Consider the following 18,271-nt stretch of genomic DNA (forward strand, 5'->3'; position numbering starts at 1 on the left):
AGTTGTATATCGCTATAATGAAGTCAACTGTTTTAACCTACAAAATAATCCTTTTACTACATTGTCTACCACTACATCACAGGGTTAAGTATATATTTTTGATAGTATTTCAGATTCTATGTGCTTTCTAGTTTAACTACCACATACTAATGCTCACTTTGAGAGGGAACACAGAATACAATAACAGTTTTCTCATATTGTCTCAAAACCATATGCAGTCCTGCGCAGATTGACTGTATGTTGCTATATCGTGGTTGAAATATCGACCTAAAGAAATATCACGTGCACAGTATGAATACCACAGTGTTTTCCAAGTAAGTTTATACAGGATAGTGTGATTTACTGTTCTGAGCTCCAAATCTACCCACCATGACGATGTAGTGGTGGTCTATATTATGGATGCAGTACATTTGTAGGTCAATATTTACACCATGATGACGTGATCCCCCTCGCTCCCCACTTCCAGCTCATCAGCATTTAAATATAGTGAAGAGCAAAAACATTTCTTCCAGAAATACTCCTGATAGCTCTGCTTCTTGCAGAAATGCCATACACAGCAAGCAATCAGGCAGCACCTTCATACTAACAATGCCAATTACAGGAGGCAGCAAAGGACGCGGCAACTGAAGGTACAGCATGAATGCCCAACATCATCAACTTGTGAAATGTTTTAATTTTACATCAAGTGCATACATTTGCAAAAATATTTTTATTTTGGGGCAAAAATATATATTAGAATGAAGACACATGAATAAAACATTTTACTGCCACTAAAAGGGGTGGGGTGACATCGGGGATACGCAGGTGGAAGGGGAGAGGTCTTTGGTGGGAGCTTGCACTGAGGTGGGATGAAGGAATGACTGCAGGGAAGTAAGTGGGTCTGGCGACGGAAAATTGAGGCTCATTACCTGGCTTGACTTTTAATCGTTACCAGGCCAGACTCGAGACTGCTTTAATGACCAGCAGAGAGAGAACTTTAATTGCTGTCTGTGAGAGTGATATAATTTATTAATGCTAATCAGAGTGTGTTAGGATTCACACCTGGGCTCGCAAGGCAGAGAGGAAGGCCAGCACACGGCGTTAAGGGTACGAATGGGACAAGGGGTGCCAGAGGTCTCCTGGTGCGCAAACTCCTCCAGCAGGGGCGGTGGGGTGGGGGCTGACCCGAGTACCGCTCTCCCCCACTTGCTCACCCACCAGAGCGAGCAGAGGATGAGAGAACATTAAAGAAGACTGGAAACGGATGAAAGAAAAGGAGAGGCTGAAAGAACGTGAAATGAGATAATGATGAGCAAAATGGGCAGGGGAAGAGGAGAGAAAGGAACCAGAAATAAGAAAAGAAGGGAGGAAGGAGCTGGGAATAAGTAAGAGACAGAAGAAATGGAATAGAGACTAAGGAAAGTGATTGAAAAGAGAACATTACATTGAAAAAAATAAAATAAAATAAGAGCCGAGCAAGATAGAGAAAAGAAGGCAAGACGAGAGGAGCTTGGAGACCTATAAATGACATTAGTGTAGTAGGTGCAGTGACACCAGGATTCAGGGGTATGATGGGCGATCTGCACCTCATTTATAGTGGTGCCTTAACACTGGCGGGTGCCTGGTTTCACTGCTTGCACTAGGGCCCATGGCCCCCATGCGACGCGTTGGCCATTTTCCTTGTTATGGTCATGCACCCAGCTTCTCCTCTTCCTTCAGTAGAGAGTAGGGAGGGAGGTCTGGGTTTGTCATACCCCTTGTTTCTTTGGAGCCTTTAATTAATTCATTTCATTTATATTTCATCTATATTGGCACTACCCCTTGGCTAAAGTGCTACCCGAGATCTGATCTAGCTCAACAGCTTTAATATGGCTTCCCCTATGGTTTTAGAATACCGGCTGAGGGGGGCAGGCCCTAGTTTTTGCAAAAATCAACAATCCATGAACACCAGTAAGAGCACGGCACAGAAAAAGATCAACAAGGAAGTGGGTCTGGGAAGGATTGCAGGTCTTTTTTATAACCCACCTTGTGACAAGTTGGTTTGCTCACCATTAGGACTGATTCACATACAGTAAAAGGACCCAGGTGAGTTAAGGCTCATACACAACCTATCTCTTCGTAAGGTGGGTTGTTCAGTAAAGCAACTGAAGTAGCACTTTGCGCGGTAAGGCATGGTCCCATTAGCAGGACACTAGCCGAATTGGGTCAACTGTGGTAAGGCCCTCTCATGGTCAAGGGGAACAAAGTCAGCTTTTCGTCTACTCTCAGTGCTACCTGAAGATTTTCACCGGTTGGGTTTCATTTGAAAGGAAGCTTGCTTTATGACATACGTATACCCATGCGATATTCAGTATCTCATGCCTATTTTGAGCATTTCGGTGCTTTCCTTGAATGTGTCTTCTCCCAGGTTTTTGGCACTCAACTAGTAATTCATTACCTCAAAGATTTCTTATTTTTGTGTGCAGAAGGTTCTGATAGCTGTTTCTACTCAGTGTCGTCTTTTGCCAGGCTTATGGGTAGCTTTGGTGTACCACTGGCAGAAGAGAAAATCGAGGGTCCAGTTACAACGCGTTTTTCTAGGGACTGAAGTCAGCTCAGTAAAATTGAAGTGTAATAAATGGTGACGTCTCTACAGTGTTGAGATCCTGTTTGAAGTCACTTTACACCAGCTACAAATTTTGGTGGGACACCTTAGCTTCATATTACGGATCATTTCGAAGGATCATCCCTTTTCAACATCCATCAAGCAGCCTGGGTCTGGGCTTAGGAACCAGCGCCACAGAACCCTTGCATAAGTAGATTTAAAACAAAACATGAAGACCCGGTTGTCATTCCTAGATAACTTCAATGGTTTAATGTTATGGCAAGGTCCAGTACACTCTAGTCAAGAATTTGGTCTATTCACAGATGCCGCTGGTGGTGTGGTCTTTGGTGCCATATTAGGCTCTAAGTAGTTTGCTTAGCCTTAACCGCAACACTGGTTTTATTCAAGGTTAGAGAAGAACATTCCATTCCCCAAATTGTTCCCTATTTTAATAGCACCGAGCACCTAATAATTGATGGAACTGACATGTGGCTATCAATAGGTTCATAGTCCTCCTAACAGTGAGACACTGGATTTGGTGTCTGACCTCCTGTCTCAGATTTCTGACTGTTGGACCTGGTGAGAGTCGGCAAGAGCAAAAGGGAACTCTGTCACAGGTGAGTGTGTGGCATCAGGTTCCTCTGGTGGCTTTAGTGCTCTTCTTATAGCCCTTGCACTTAGGAGGCCCTTCCTAGTGGTGAAGCATGCCCTAATGTTGAAGCTCTCGACTGTGAGCTGTATCTCAGTGGGCAAAGCTGTCTTAAAAGCAAACAGGTCGTCAGCAACACTTTTGACATTAAAGCCCACTGGAAGGAGTGGGAATTCATCAATGTTATCTATAATAATTTCAGGGACCCCTGGACAGTTTGGAGTGTGTCCCAGCAATACCAAAGGCCGGACCATGCTCAGGACAGGTCTGGGAACCCAAAGCAGCCATGGCAATTTTGTCAGATCATCCCCTGGGGAAAGTGGCAGTAACAAAACAGCCCCCCCCCACCACACGGTTGCAAAACTGGTCCCCACTCTTCCACCCTCCCGGGGAAACACCCGATGCCCGCTGCAGCCAGTCCAGCCCTGACCATTCTGCTCTGTCTTCTTGCTTGGCTTGGAGGCTCAACTGCGATGAAGCAGAGCTTCTAACAGCAGGAGATTTGAACTTACCTAGCAGAACCTGATTCCCTACAAGATAAGTCACTCCCATGTCCCCTGGCCTCCAGACAGACATATATAGGCAACTTTTGCCCTCCTCCATGGTGTGAGAATCGGGGATCTTCTGTGGTTTATTGCAACAGCTGAACATACACCCTCCAACAGGCGCTGGCCTAGTGACAGACCAGGCAGGTGAAGGGAGTTCATTCAGGATACAAGTATATAAATTCCTGTCTGCTATAGAAACAGTGCTTAATTTGAGCCAGTGGCTGTCGGTTGGGGCTAGCACTTAGTTTAATGCATTAGACATTTACAGAGTGCAAGAGAGGGAAAAACACACAAAACAGAAATAAGTAAGAGAAAGACGGAAAAACTGTCCCAAAGAGAGAAAGCAGGAACTCCCACAAGAGTGACAAGAAGGGGCAGCGAGTGTATGGTAGTGGGTTAAAGAGAAATAAGGTGCTTTTAAGACTATTTAATTTGGATTTGGAGAACGCTACTTGTCACTTGTCACAACAGGCGCTGATATTGGTATTGGGTGTGCTGACATTTAATTGCATCAGCCGCAGGATTCTTAGCAGAGTTTTGGACACTTGCGCTTATTCTTTTACAAATTAAGCACTGCATAGAAATGTTGCGTAACACAAAATACACCCCCACACACTGTGGAAAGCTGAACACTGTTTCAGAATACAAGAAAACCAAAAAGGCACAGCAAGCGTTCAGATTATCGTGCTCCACCTCGTGCAAAATGGAACTGTCCTAACTGAAATTACAATGCGATGAGAGCAGCATGGCTGTCTTAAAGGGATAGTGTCACATTATCATCTAATAAGGATGGTGCCTGTTTGTCACCATAAACAATCTGGAACAACGTTTCCAAAAGGAAGACAACACTCTTCTGTGGAAATTAATCCTTAATTCTATGTAATTAAAAGCGCTGCTTTTTCAATAATCATTCTTTAGCTTCACCGCTCATCATGAACTTTCTGTAAAAAAATAACATTATGACGATCTTTCTCTACGTGATTAGAGACTTTGATATGTCTCTTCCTAGGGAGGTTTCATAATAAATAATTAAAGAATGTGAATATATTACGTTTTGTGGAATTACACATCTTGTTAATTAGGTAACAAAACTCTCTGGTCAAAAACCCACCAAAACTCTCTAATCCATATTAGAACATTGAAATGTTGGAAGCTCCATTGCAAACAATGGAGTGCTCCAGGCTTCCGGTAGAAGCCCAGAGCTCCAACATTCAGGTGTTTCCGTTCACAGCTCTTGCTGTGAACAAAGGCCTTATGGAGCCCGAGGGGATTTCAATCCCCTCAGGCCCCATAAGGCGTTTGTTTTATTTAGTAGAACAGTCTGCCCTCTAGTGGCAGAATGTTCTAATAGCCCTAAAGCCTTCCGTAGCTGGGCTATACCGGCATTAAAGCCCCGCTCCCTTGTTAAAGGCCCTTGCTTTCGGCTTGGGCCTGTAACCCTTGAGCGGGCCTTTAATGTCCGGTATAGCCCACTACAGCGGGCTATAAGGCTACATAATAAACTCGTTGTGGCTGCATAAGCATCTGCCCATTGGTGTCCTGATTCCGCCACTTTCAAAACATCAAGTTCACTTCTGTTATAAATCGTAAATGGTGATTACACCTACTGAATAGCTACCGCCCCAAATAACTTTCTTATTTTACTTCTGTTATTCGTTTTCTGACCAAATTATAAGGAACTCGCCATGTAGCAAGAAAATGTTCTCATTAATAAATTCCAGACTTGATATTTGAGTTACAGTGCCAATGAAGATACATAAATGCAGCACTTTTCAGTGAAAGTTTACATTCTGTGCAGAATGTCTATTTATAGTGACACTGCAGAGTAGCCATTTTATGTGGTGTATATCTTTTGTAGAACCATTGTTTTAGATGTGAATGAGGCATGTCTAACAAATGTATCAAAAAAGTCTGGATTTTTATTTGTTTGTTCCAAAGTAAAAAAAAAGCTTTGAAAACGATGAGATTTTCATAAACATTCACAGCCACTGCAAAGAAAGCCCTGCAACTTTATGTATCTCTGGTGTTAGGTGCACACGCACACAGCAACCTTAACTAGGTAGCGAAGCATGCTTGAACGTGTGGAAGCCAGGACATGCCACTATGTGCGTGAGGTCACAAGTGCCAATGAATTATATAACAAAAGTCACAGGAGTGAGTGTCAACATTGGCAGGAGATAGTAGGCTTTGCAGGCATATGTCACTATGGAAGAACATCTGATCTATGTCTACGCTACCAAGTATCATCTTCTACCTGCCAGTGCAAAATGCATCCTGGGACTGTTGCTAATTTTCATGTTCTTCTAGAAATAACCCCAGTGAGCGGACACACAACAACCTGCTTGCTCATAGGTGGGGACACAAAGTGAATTGCCACTGCTTCAACGGCAAGGAGGATAACTGTTGGAATCAGGGTCATATGAGCCCACCCACAAGAAGAATTAAGGTTATCTTCTACAGTGCAATATGTTGAGCACACAAAAGTTTGAACTGCTTTTGTTGCGTTGAGTATCACTAGACTGACAGCAACTGTCTAGGGAATGTAAAATATGTCTGCCTCCGAATTTCCTTCCTACACCAAGAATCCTATTTGTCCCTGGAGGTGCATAATAAAATGTTCAAGTTTTATTTATCAGATGTAGCCAGGTAGCTGTTCTCTGATGAGAGAGAAAGCAGGTTAATAATTATTTTCTATCTTTTATCAGCTGCCTCTTCTAGAAAGGCAGAGTTCACTCTGTACATTTTATCAGCCATTGTATGGCTTGTAATCTGTACTTTAGTCCAAGGCAGACATGTACGGTACATGATATGCTAAGTTGTATTGCCAGCCCAGGAATCAGTTTCTATCCTCGAGACACAGAATTACGTCAGGCCTGTTTCCTGAACAATATATGGGTCATTATATAAACAAAACATAGGCCCAAGGAGGGCAGAAGGCATTCTGGTCATGACTGTCATAGAACAGACAACTTTGCGGATCCTGGTGCTGTCTCTTCAGCTTTCCCTTGAGGATTGCCAACCAGACAACAAGCAGACCCTCACTATTTTATTCAGCTATGGGGCTGATCCCTTAGGTCAGGCCAGGCAGAGGGTTACAACCGCTATGCTCTGAGACCAAGACACAGGGTTTTGGTAGGAATCCCTATAATTTCCAGAACCTCTAAAATCACACAAAATGGTGGGGTTGTTTATCCCCTTCACTTTGGTTGTAACGATGATTACCGTGTTATGTTTCATCTGCCTTATTAACGCAGCACATGTTTTTTACACTAGGATGCAGTTGCTTCAATAAATATATTGAAATCCAGTTTGCATCTTGTGTCTTGCCTTGGCATGCGTGAGTAACTGAGTAGAAGGTATATGATCTGTTTCCACGACGTCCCTGTGCCACAAATCACCTTTTACCCTGACAGGTTTGGAGGTTAAGCACTGTGAGCTAGGCAGGAGTTAGGCTGTCAGCTTCCAAGCAGTGTGGGGTTGACTCAGTTTCCCACACTCTGTGTTGCTCCCGTCATAAACATACAGTCTTATTATCAAAATAGGAACGGCATAACACTTACGACTGACAATCGAGCTAGGGGATGCCAAATCTTGGTTGCACTTTCCAACTTACTGTTTTGGAGCCATGTGTGAGAAGAAATTCTGCCATGAGGCGACTGGTGGAATTTTGCCAGAACTCTGCATTACAAGCATAATGCAGAGTCGTCAGGATTACGTCAATGCCGCAGGCGGAATGGAATATTTCACCCACCACTAGTTGATACGATGTTTGGGAGTGGATACAAATAGGCCATGGCAGTAACAGACAGCAGCAAACGTTGTCTTTCAATGATAACATTTTTGCACACTCATGTGCTACGGGAGAAGTGTGTGAGAGAGAACTGTAATGATGAGAGACAGCGTGAGAGAAGTGCTCTTCAAGAATGGGTGGACAGGAGGAAGCTGGCTGTGAAGTTGCCCCTGATAGGGGATGTTTGCTGCTCTGGGGGATGCTGCACCTGTTAAACTTCCATCTAAATATTGCAGTTTCTATGAGGATCTGCCTCCTCTTCTGATCCTTCCTCACAACGCAGGATGTCTATGTTAAGGAGTCACCTCAGTGGCAAGACAATCCCCTGCACCTCCTGGAATTATTAACAATAGGAGTGACAGAGCATGTGAAAGAGGTACTAACTGTTAATCACCTCAGAGGCAAACGTATACAAGAGATTAGATGCAGGCGAGGCACTGAGGGCTTGAGCCATATGTCTGGCTCTGGGTCAGTTCGAGGTCCTCTTGGGCCCTCGAGCCCAAAACAAGCCAAGCTTTCATGCTGCTCCAGCTTGTCAACCATGCTGTTACATTGTGCAACATGAATGAAGACAAAGCCTTTGTGAAGCAGGAGAGTGAGATACCCATTTTAGAAGGTCGGCCTCTGGCCGGTGCCCGGGCCAAATGCCTGAGGCCAGAAGTGGGAATTTGTTTCCATATTTATGTCAGTGTTGTGGCCAGCTTGTGCTGCTCCTCTGAAATTTACAGTCTGCAGCATCCCCTCCCCGACTTGGAACATAATGAGACGACCATTGTCATTTACAGAATGCCAATACATCAGCCAGGGCGGCCACAGGATGTGGTACGCCTCCTTCAAACCCAGCCTCAGGGAACAACAGGGTGCTCTGTGCTACAGGAGATGCTGCGTCTAAGCAGCAGAGTTCACCTCTCGCAAGGGGAAGTAGTGGGGGCTATTGAGGAGGTGAGGCATCTTCCAATCTAAGTTTGCTCATTTAGTGGCTAAATTATACAATCTGAAAACAAAAAACCTAGGATCAATCCAGGCTATCCTGCTTTACCAGGTTGTGTGATCCTAGCTGAATATTTTATTTTACTCAGGTTCTTGCTTCTTCACTATCACACATGAGCATCTTCAAATATGAGAAGTATGTTGTACGATTCAGGTGGCAAACATTTTCAGGGCTCGGCTTGTGCACAAGCTCTTAGAGCCAAGCCAGACCCTTAGCTCGGCTCTAGCTCAGCTCGCCCTGTTTAATTGTTATCTTCCCCACAGCTGTAAAGGATTAGTGGAAGGCACTGAATTCTAGAGGCTAATGGAGTGTCTTGTGAGTTAGCAATGATGGGGCCCTTTTGGTTCCTGGTGGATCTGTAGAACTGTGACGTATGTGTTTGGGTGTGGTGAATAGATTTCATGTTTAGATTGCTGAGTTTGCGGTTACACGCAGAGCAATAAAGACATGTAAGACCCAGCTCCGTGTGTGGTGTAATCCCCTTGGTTGGTGGGGACGCTATAACCATTTCTGAAAAAAACTCCCTTTGTAGACTACCTATAACCTGCTTATGCAGACGGAAACACTAGTATCTGCCCGGGTTTCAAAAAGATATAAATGGGATCAAGCACATGATCTGTTATTTGATGAATTTAGGTGATAAGGTCACAAAAAGAAAATCATATATTTTGTCAATAAGGCAGTGAAGTATAACATTCTAAAGTTTAAACTGTTATTAGTGAGCTGTTTTATCAGTTTATAAACAATATAATAAAGTGAAATATGTTTTTTAAAACTATTGTACAGGAAAGACCCACCAATGTTAGACTCATTTTTACCACGTAATTGTAGGGATTGTGGCATTTGGAAGGGGGCACGGAGATGGCATTCGGAGCTTTGGATCCCCTCCTCTACCTAAGAAGCATGCAGCCCCCCCCCCCCCACACACACAGCCTCCATCCCCCACCTTCCAGCAAGAAGAAACTGTCTGAAGCCACCTCTCATTTCTTGGAGACATTTTGAACGGAGCTCTGCAGTGCACAGCATTCATGCTCAGCTGGAAAATTATTCTGTGGCTGGGTTCTCAGTGAATGGGATTTTTGTGGGTGGCTTGTGCGAAGAGGGGTTAAACCTTCTGTCACATGGTTGGAAGCTGGGGAGACCGTTTCCACCCTGCTTGTTTCACAAGGATATACCTGTCCAACTTTTATACCTTTACATGCTCCATTCTTCTTACCCATCCAATAAACATTCCCCATTTCTCTAGTCTCTTTGTGGGTTCCACATTCCCCTTCCTGGTCTCCTGTCACACATGCACCATTACTCACCCCGAACATTTGCCGCAGGTCGGGGTCCCGGAAGCGGAAAGGGATGTTGGAGACGTGTAGCCTCTTTGGCTGCTGCTTCTCTGTGCTGTCTGAACACTGGAGCTGCTGCTGGCTGCTGTCTGTCTGGGCAAGCTCGTCTGTCTGCGAGGAACAAAACAATAATGCAAGACCAAAGATGTCACAGGCGGGTGAGAGGCCACAAGAGAAGATAATGCTCAGAGAGTCACCAAAAAGAGACGCATAATTGTAGAGTGAGACCTGGGAGGCCAATGGAGTTTCTAATGTACACAAAGAAGGATATGAGGGTAGGAATGCCACCCTTCCCAGAGAAAAATACCAGTCATCTGATCAGGTTTTAAGAATCTGCAAAGGCCTTTAGAGTATGTTTGAGAAGAGCTTTATATGAAATTGTACCTATTCATTGCCTTTCTATAATTCTTTAATTGCCAGTTTGGGGACGTTGCTTCAGCTCTAGAACACATAGGGGGCCAGTTGTACAATGTTTTTTCCTGGTTGCAAACAGCTTGATTCGCAGAAAAAAAACAGAAAAATTCACTTCTGGATGTACAGACCCCATTTTGCGATTCAGTAATCCATTACCGAGTCGCAAAGTGTTTTGCAAGTCACTATTAGGAAGGGGCATTCCAAGGGCATCCTTTATAATAGCGAGTCGCAGGGCCATGTAAGATTGTTTTGCGACCGTGAATGCGGTTGCAAAACAACTGCAGTTACCACCAACTTGAAGTTAGTGGTAACCTTTCGCAAACAGGAAGGAGTCCCCACTGGACTCCTTCCCCTTTGTGAATGCAAGTGAAAATATTTTTTCAGAGCATGTAGTGGTCCCACGGACTACTGCCTACTCTGAAAAAATGAAAAGAAAACTTTGTATTTCTTTGTTTGAAATGCATCCTGTATTCCTTTAAGGAAAATGGTCTGCATTTAAAAAAACACTGCTTCATTTAAAAAGCAGTCACAGACATAGTGGTCTGCTGTCCGAAGCAGGCCACCATCTCTTTGAGTGCGGCCATTCCCATTGGGGTCGCAAATTGCAACCTATCTCATGAATATTAATGATAGGTAATTTGCAACCCCATTGGGAATCGCTAAACGTGTCTCAGACACATTTGTGCATTTCGTTTTGCAAGACTCTAACTGCAATTCGCAATGAATCGCAATTAGAGACTTGCAAAATGAAACAGTCATACATCTGGCCCTTCATGTTTTCGTGCTGTTTACTGTTCAACAGTACTGATAAAGGAAAAAATACCAGCTTTAGGTGATGTTTTCTTCAAATCTTTGTACTAGCAGTGACATCAAAATACTGGTAATGCTGGAATAAAACCAGCCAGGTGGCAACCCTATATGAGAGGCATTGGTTAATCAACAGATAGGAATCAAGAGGCAAAGTGAGCCAACATGAAATATAAAGAAGGGTATGAAACATTATCACTGGGCTCAGAGGTGTAGGGGTCACAAGTACAGGAAAGGGGAGATTCAGCCAGATCTATGATCCAGCACCTGTTACTGAAAAAGAACCGGAATCCGGGCTGACCTCACTCATATATTCAGTATTTCTTGCTAACACTGGGGCACATTTTGCAACGCCCCCTTGTTGTCTGCTTTCCATTCAGAGCAGCGACCTTCAATGGACCAGGGGTGATTCTTATTTTCACTGAAGGCTTTGCACAACACCAAACCCTCAAACAAAGGGCCGTCAGCTCTCTTTTTGTTGAAGTGTCATTCTGTCTGGGAGCGATGTTGGAGCCTAGCACCTAGATGTCAGTGCAATGGAGGGCAACAGAGGCCCTCACCTTATTATCACTTCACAAGTATTTAAAATAAACTGTGATTTGGATTAGCTTCTTGACTTTCCTCAACCCCTGTAAGTAAGAGAAATATGTGTGCACTGTAAGACTGAGTAATTACACTAAAAACTATTTAAATAGCACGTATTTATTTGTTTATTTCATTTCTTTTATGGCAGATACTCATCCCGATTTAGGTAGTCAGAGAACTTTGCACCTCAAACACATTTCATACAAAGACAATTAATCATACAGGTGCTTAAATCAATATATAAGAAAGGTTACATAAAAAATGAGTCACAAGGTGTAGAAGAAGGTGTGTACCATACTGCTGTATGCTTTGAAAGCAGAGTCAGGAGAAACGCAAAGTCAGGATTAAACATGTAACACAGTGATTAGAATTGTCTTTGCTAATATGACTCAAACCTTGGCATAACAAAGGCTTGAAAAAAACAATGTTTCCAAGCCTATGCTTTACAGATTGCATACAGATCCTTGATGCGGATCTCACTGTGCTATATTAGATGATTGTAATGTATGAACTGCAAGTAAAAAAAAGACTTCAGTCACAAAAACACTAACCCACTGACCTACCTACGTAAAATACAAATCTGTGATCTGCGTGTTACATGTTATGCTTTGCAGTAGGCAAATCCTATATGAACTTTACAACGATTCAAAACTGACTAGATAAAACACAAATCTCTCGAGCAAGAGTATTAACCACCAGAGTTATCTTACCTTTATTATTAACCTCTGAAAATTGTTGGACACATGAAAATCCCTGCAGCGGGTGCCTTACCCGAATAAGATATTTTAAAATGTAGCTTGTTCTGACCAATTAAGCCAGAACATATTTATTTTCACATCTGCCCTTGTTGCAAATGTATTTGTGGCTTTGCAGTTTTTTTGTTTTTTTTGTAATGCATAAGGTGTGTTTCATGTCTTCGCCCCCTCTAACTGCACTCCCTTTCTGCTGTTACACTTTGACCTTAAATTTATGAGATCTGGGGGTATTTTTTTCCATTTTCATCAATGCATTAGAAAGGCATGTCCGAGAGGCACTGACTGCCACTGCCCTGCTCTCTTCCCCAGCCATGCTGGCCATTCGGAGGCACTGGCAGGTTGTAAAAGTATCCGTAATTACCAAGTGTCCGGCTTACTCCTGCTCGGCCCCTTTGGAACTCAATGTGATTAGCATCGGACAATTAAGACTTCCCAAGGTCTGCAAGCCAACATTTAAAAAAAAATCAATCAAATAAAAGGCCACTAGCACAACATTCCGTTTTTGCTATCCATCGCAAACATATTACTACTCTAATGATTAATATTAATACAGTTATAAGTACTCGCAGTCACCCTAAGTGAGATGCGAGTTCCTTATTACTTAGGATTGCAGCACGACGAGGCAGCTGTTTCCATGCCCTTCTAGGCACTGTTCCACCGCCCTATGTATGATTTATTCTTTCTCTGTCATTAAATTGGCGGCGCTTGAGGAAATGCATTTCCTAACCTTAGCCAGCAGAGGGCACCCTCGTTTCATGTAAAATATTGAATGTCCCAGCAGGCAGACACAATCCAACATTCTTCCAGTTGACAGAGCCACATATGAAGCGCAGGGGATTTACAAGCAGGCCTAGTTGATTCCATTGCTAGTTATTTCTAGAGCGGAGGCTACATGACGCTGGAATCCCAAAAGGCGTGAGAAAGCAACCACTAGATCCAATACAATACCTGGTATACAACAGGAACACCGATTTAGGAAAGAGTTTACGACTCCCCTCTTTAATGATCACTACATCACACTGACCATCCAAAATCCAACTTCCTCTCCTATTAACTGTTGACTTTAAGCTTGCTTCAGCGGTGTGCAGAGTTCTGCTGTCCTTTGGCTAGGTTCGCTCTATAGAAATGCCATATACATGTACACAAGGAAGTTTTGATATCAACTAGGCTTTCAATCTCCTACAAACTAAATTGGAGGTTATTGTCTTCTGCCCATAACTACACCGGAAGCTTAGTTCACAACTTGGCTGTCTGACTTCGAAGAGTCTTCTTCCTGTGTGGATTCAGGCTCAGGACAAAGGTACAGAACACGCCACTTCGGAATCTCAGGCCTACTATATGACATGACTTATGCACTATACATAAGACCATGAACACTACGGGAAGATATACTGGCAGCCAGAGGAACCTTGCTAGAATGAGAGCTATGTGCTCCACAAATGCAGAGATGCTGGGCGGACTGCTACATTTTGTAGGCACAGAGGAATATCAGGTAGGAACCTAGGGTAGAGGGTATATTTTACTGAAATGAGGACTTCTACCATAACTTTATTGTTGGACTCTTGTAGAAACAACAAAAACGAAGCCAGGTGTCAAGTTTGTTATGATAAGCCTTTGCACTGTGTCCACTTGGCAAGCAAACAAGAGTTGCAGGGGTGGCCCCTCCACTATGGCGGAGGAACGTCGTCCCACTGCTGAAGGCAGAAAAATTAATGATAATAAAGCTATTTTACTATCATTTTATTTTTCGATCCCTCTGCCAGTCTGCGTGCTGATTATAGGGCGGGGCCATCTTCTGCGTCAGCAGAGGCAGGAGGTGTAGTCAGTGCACTCTAAGAGCGCATGTCGGTTTGGCCGGCCGTCTTAGGCCGTTGAAACTGACATGTGCACTTAGAACTCTCCCCCAGGGCTGTGTTGCACAGCCAGGTGAAGAGCCAGTGCAGGCTCCCAGTCCTAAACTGAGCGGCATTGCAGCCTGCTTGGACCAATCCCGACGCTTCTCTCATGCTGGGTAACAACATGTGAGAAGAATCTGGATTGGGTGGGGAGGGGAGCAAACACAGAAACACCGAGGTGGTGCCAGGAGCAGAGGAACACCGAGGTGGCAGGTAAGTCTCTATTTTGTAAGTATTTATTCCCCTGCCCTCCCTCCCTCACCCAACCCCCACTCCACGTACTGCCCCTCCAATCTTTACTTGTGGCAGCTTCCACTGAAGAGTTGTGATGAATTTAGGATGCTGCAGATATTTATCCAGGAACATACTGAGTTCAAGGTACCAGAGAGCTGGGCCAACATTTTGAATTCCAGCATGACTTGCCCAATAAAAAAGACTCACTCTTACCGTCATTTGTTTTTAAGAAAATTATTTGGCATCTGGTCATATAGAAAGAGCAGATCTAAGCATGTCTGTCGTGTGTCCAATTGGTCAACCTAGAGTCACTGTGGTGTAACGTCCGCACAGGTAAAGAACCTAAGCTCACAGTCTGCATTGAGGATGTCTAGTGCCTTGAGATAGACATAAAAAGCAGATGCTCAGTAAGGAGTCGTGGGGACTACTAACAAGACCGTTTTAATGTCTGAAAAGTTGTATCTCAGAATATCCTCAATGGAAATATTAATTGACAAATATATAATGCCCTAAATATCGTTTCCAAAAATATTGTTCCACTGGGTATACATTTTCTATTATTAACTGCGATAGGAGAAGTTTTTTTGTAAACAATAAATAAGGCAGCATATTTATGTTAGACGATGCTCCGACAATGATATTCTGGTACCATGATGGCTCGAAGATGGCTGCAAGCTCTTGCAGGAAGGAGTTAACCCTGCTGATAACACACTGTCCACAACCAACCATCCAGAGTGTCTCAAGCACCCTCTCATGGTCCGTGTGTGTGATGCTGCCTACATTTCTGAAAGTGTAACTGTGTCTAGGAATGTGGAGATCAAAAGCTTAGTTGTTGTGTGACAATTCTTATCGGCAAACTTGCTAGGTACGGCAGATTTGAAATATCTTGATAGTCTGCCAGTTCTGATGGAACTCAGAGTGTAAGCTATGGCTTTTTCGAGGCTTCTAGGCACATAGCCAGATTTAAGTGAGGCACTGACAAATGCAATAAACAAGCAGGCTATGTGACCTGGGAACCTTTTTAGCAAATGGCCAAGAAAGGTGTTGCGAAGGGAGTCTGCATCACGTTTCTGCTTCATGCAAACTATTATGTGGCCAAGAAAGATGTTTCACAGGGTGTCTGCATCAAGTTTCTGCTTCAAGCAAGCTACTGTGTCAGTGGTGGAAATTCTTACTGACATGAGGACCCTAACTCTGGGGCTTTATGGGCACAACAAATCCAACATGGACCATCTGCTTTTCCTGAAATACCCAGTGCTAGGGATGGTTGCAGTTTTGAAAAATAAATGAACATTTAGGCGATCAAACAATCCTGGGCATGGGCAACTTGGGTTTAATGGCTTGGCCTGAAGTAATCAGATTCTTTAACAATTTGGAAACTCTCTTTGGTTAAGTTCACAAAATTATTTATCCAGAGGGTAAATTTGTTTTTCTTTGCTTTTTTGCGTGACCTAAGAAGTTCTTATTCCTCCTCCACTTGGACTGGAAGGCCAATAGAGTCTCCACCAGGTACCGGGAGCACCGCTTCTGCTCATTTGCAATGAAGACATTTCTCCTCCATACGTTTAGGCAGACAGACTAGTCATGGTCAGTTACAAGTGATTTCCTTTGAATGGGAATGAGATTGTCTGGTGACTTTGACTTACTTTACCAGCTGTTTATGATCATATCAGCATCTGAATGAAAGGCAAGTGTCAGAGTGTTCTCAATTCGCTCTATCTCAAACACATCCACGTGGATATTTATTGGGTTTCATAAATTTCTGTGTGAATGTAGTATGCGTATATATGATTCTGGGATGGAATGTTATTCTGTAGAACCTGGTTTCTGCTCTGGTAGTTGATCCAGGTATCTCTTCCTGCAGGTCACACATTTTTACTTGAATAAAAGTTTATTGTGTAGCTGATCATCTCTGAGGACTTATTAGTGGTGACAAATCAAACACATCTGGGTATCAATTGTACTACTACATCCTTGTACCATCCCTAGAGTAATGGGCTTGTTGAAAGAAAGTGCAAGTCAATCAAATATGTTGGTCACTGGCATTAAGGAAATTCTTGTGGGACATTTGCAGCACACCCAATGCGAATACAGACATTTCACCATTTGTTCTTTTAAGAGGTTGGAATCTACCACCAAAATGGTATGACTCTGGATGGGAGGATCAGACTTATCCATGAGCAAGTTATTAAATGTTTCAGATAAAAAAGGGTGTGTGCCTACATGAAGTATGTGGGTGTTGGTGAAGAGACTCAGCAGTTAAATGCGGTGGTAGGTATGGTTATTGGCTTTCATTCCCAAAAGGTTTTCCAAATTCTCTGATCCAAAAAAAGGTTGTGAAGGTCAGAGATTGTTTGATCATTGGTGGAACAATAGAAGATTGTTAATACAAACTTTTGAAGATAATGTACAAAGAAGCAAACAGGAGCAACACGACTTGGAAGTCTGCACTGTAGGCCGCTAGATCTACTGGTGTATTTCCTTCAGAAATGAGATGGTCCCAGAGGGAGAAGGCCACCATCAAGGTATGGTATGATGTATATGTTATGTTTATTTTCTTCTGATTATCAGTTTCATTTTTTTGTTTAATTTTGTATAAGAGGAGAGATGTGTTGGGTTTCATATACTTTCAGTGTGAACAGAGAATCTAGATGTAATGTTCTGGAATGGAATATTATTCAGTGGCACTTGGTTTCAGCTGTGGCAGTTGATCAGGTGCCTCACTCTGCTGGCCACATATTTATACTTGAATAGAAGTTAATTGTGTACCTTAGCGTCTTTGAGGACTTATTAAAGCAACTCCTTAGCTTATCCATAGAGTAGAAAAGGGTTGCCCTTTGCGGCTCACTTGGTTTGTAGAACGGGAATTCAATGATGATTCCACAATGATCCATCTACTGGGAGTGTTGCAACATTTTCACATCTATCGTCTCCTCTTAATTGATATCCCTCAGAAAGGACAGTAGAGCTGGAGAAGAACCATTCACAAATAAGGAGTCAGCTGACAAGATTCTGCCCCATCTCTACCTGCCCTCTCAAAGACACCCATCTGTTGAAGAAGTGACTCAAAAACTCTGGGGCATATTTATACTCTGTTTGCGCCGAATGTGCGTCAAAAATTTTGACGCACATTCAGCGCAAACCTTGCCCCATATTTAAACTTTGACGCCCGCGGATGTCAAAATTCCTCTGTGTGAGTCATTTTTTTGATGCGGGAAACTGCCTTGCGTTAATGACATGCAATGTAGGCGTTCCCGCCCCAAAAATTACTTTAAGGTCTGTGCGCCTTATTTAGACTCCCACGTCATTTTGACGCACAGGAGAGGGCGGGCCTTAAAAAATGCCTGGGTCAGGGCAGCCGTTAAGGGATCTGTGGGCTCACTTCCATGGTCTCTGACCATGGAAGGAGTCCAGAGGTGCCCTTCCCTGCCCCCCGGGACACCCCCTGCCACCCTCGCCCACCCCTGGAGGATACCCATGGATGGGGGGACCCATCCCAGGTAAGTACAGATAAATTCAGGTACGTTTTTTTTTTAAGTGGCATAGGGGGGCCTAATTTGGCCCCCCTACATGCCACTATGCCCAAGTGCCATGCCCAGGGGACAGATGGCCCTTGGGCAAGGGGGCATGACTCCTGTCTTTGCTAAGACAGGAGTCATTTCAATGGGGGTTGTGCATCAAAAAATCACGCAAGTCCGGTTTG

General features: G+C 43.5%; 1 protein-coding gene across 18 annotated transcripts in view; it reads right to left on the reverse strand.

Moving 5' to 3' along the window:
- RBFOX3 (RNA binding fox-1 homolog 3) overlaps positions 1–18,271 on the reverse strand; it is a 1,585,357-nt gene that overhangs the window by 77,215 nt on the left and 1,489,871 nt on the right. For all 18 annotated transcript variants that reach the window (XM_069199697.1, XM_069199694.1, XM_069199703.1 and 15 more), the window contains one exon: positions 9,849–9,989. In XM_069199697.1, the coding sequence (XP_069055798.1) occupies positions 9,849–9,989 (141 nt within the window). The remainder of the gene's footprint in view (positions 1–9,848; positions 9,990–18,271) is intronic.

The sequence above is a fragment of the Pleurodeles waltl genome, chromosome 7, assembly GCF_031143425.1.
Source record: "Pleurodeles waltl isolate 20211129_DDA chromosome 7, aPleWal1.hap1.20221129, whole genome shotgun sequence".
Lineage (NCBI taxonomy): Eukaryota > Metazoa > Chordata > Amphibia > Caudata > Salamandridae > Pleurodeles > Pleurodeles waltl.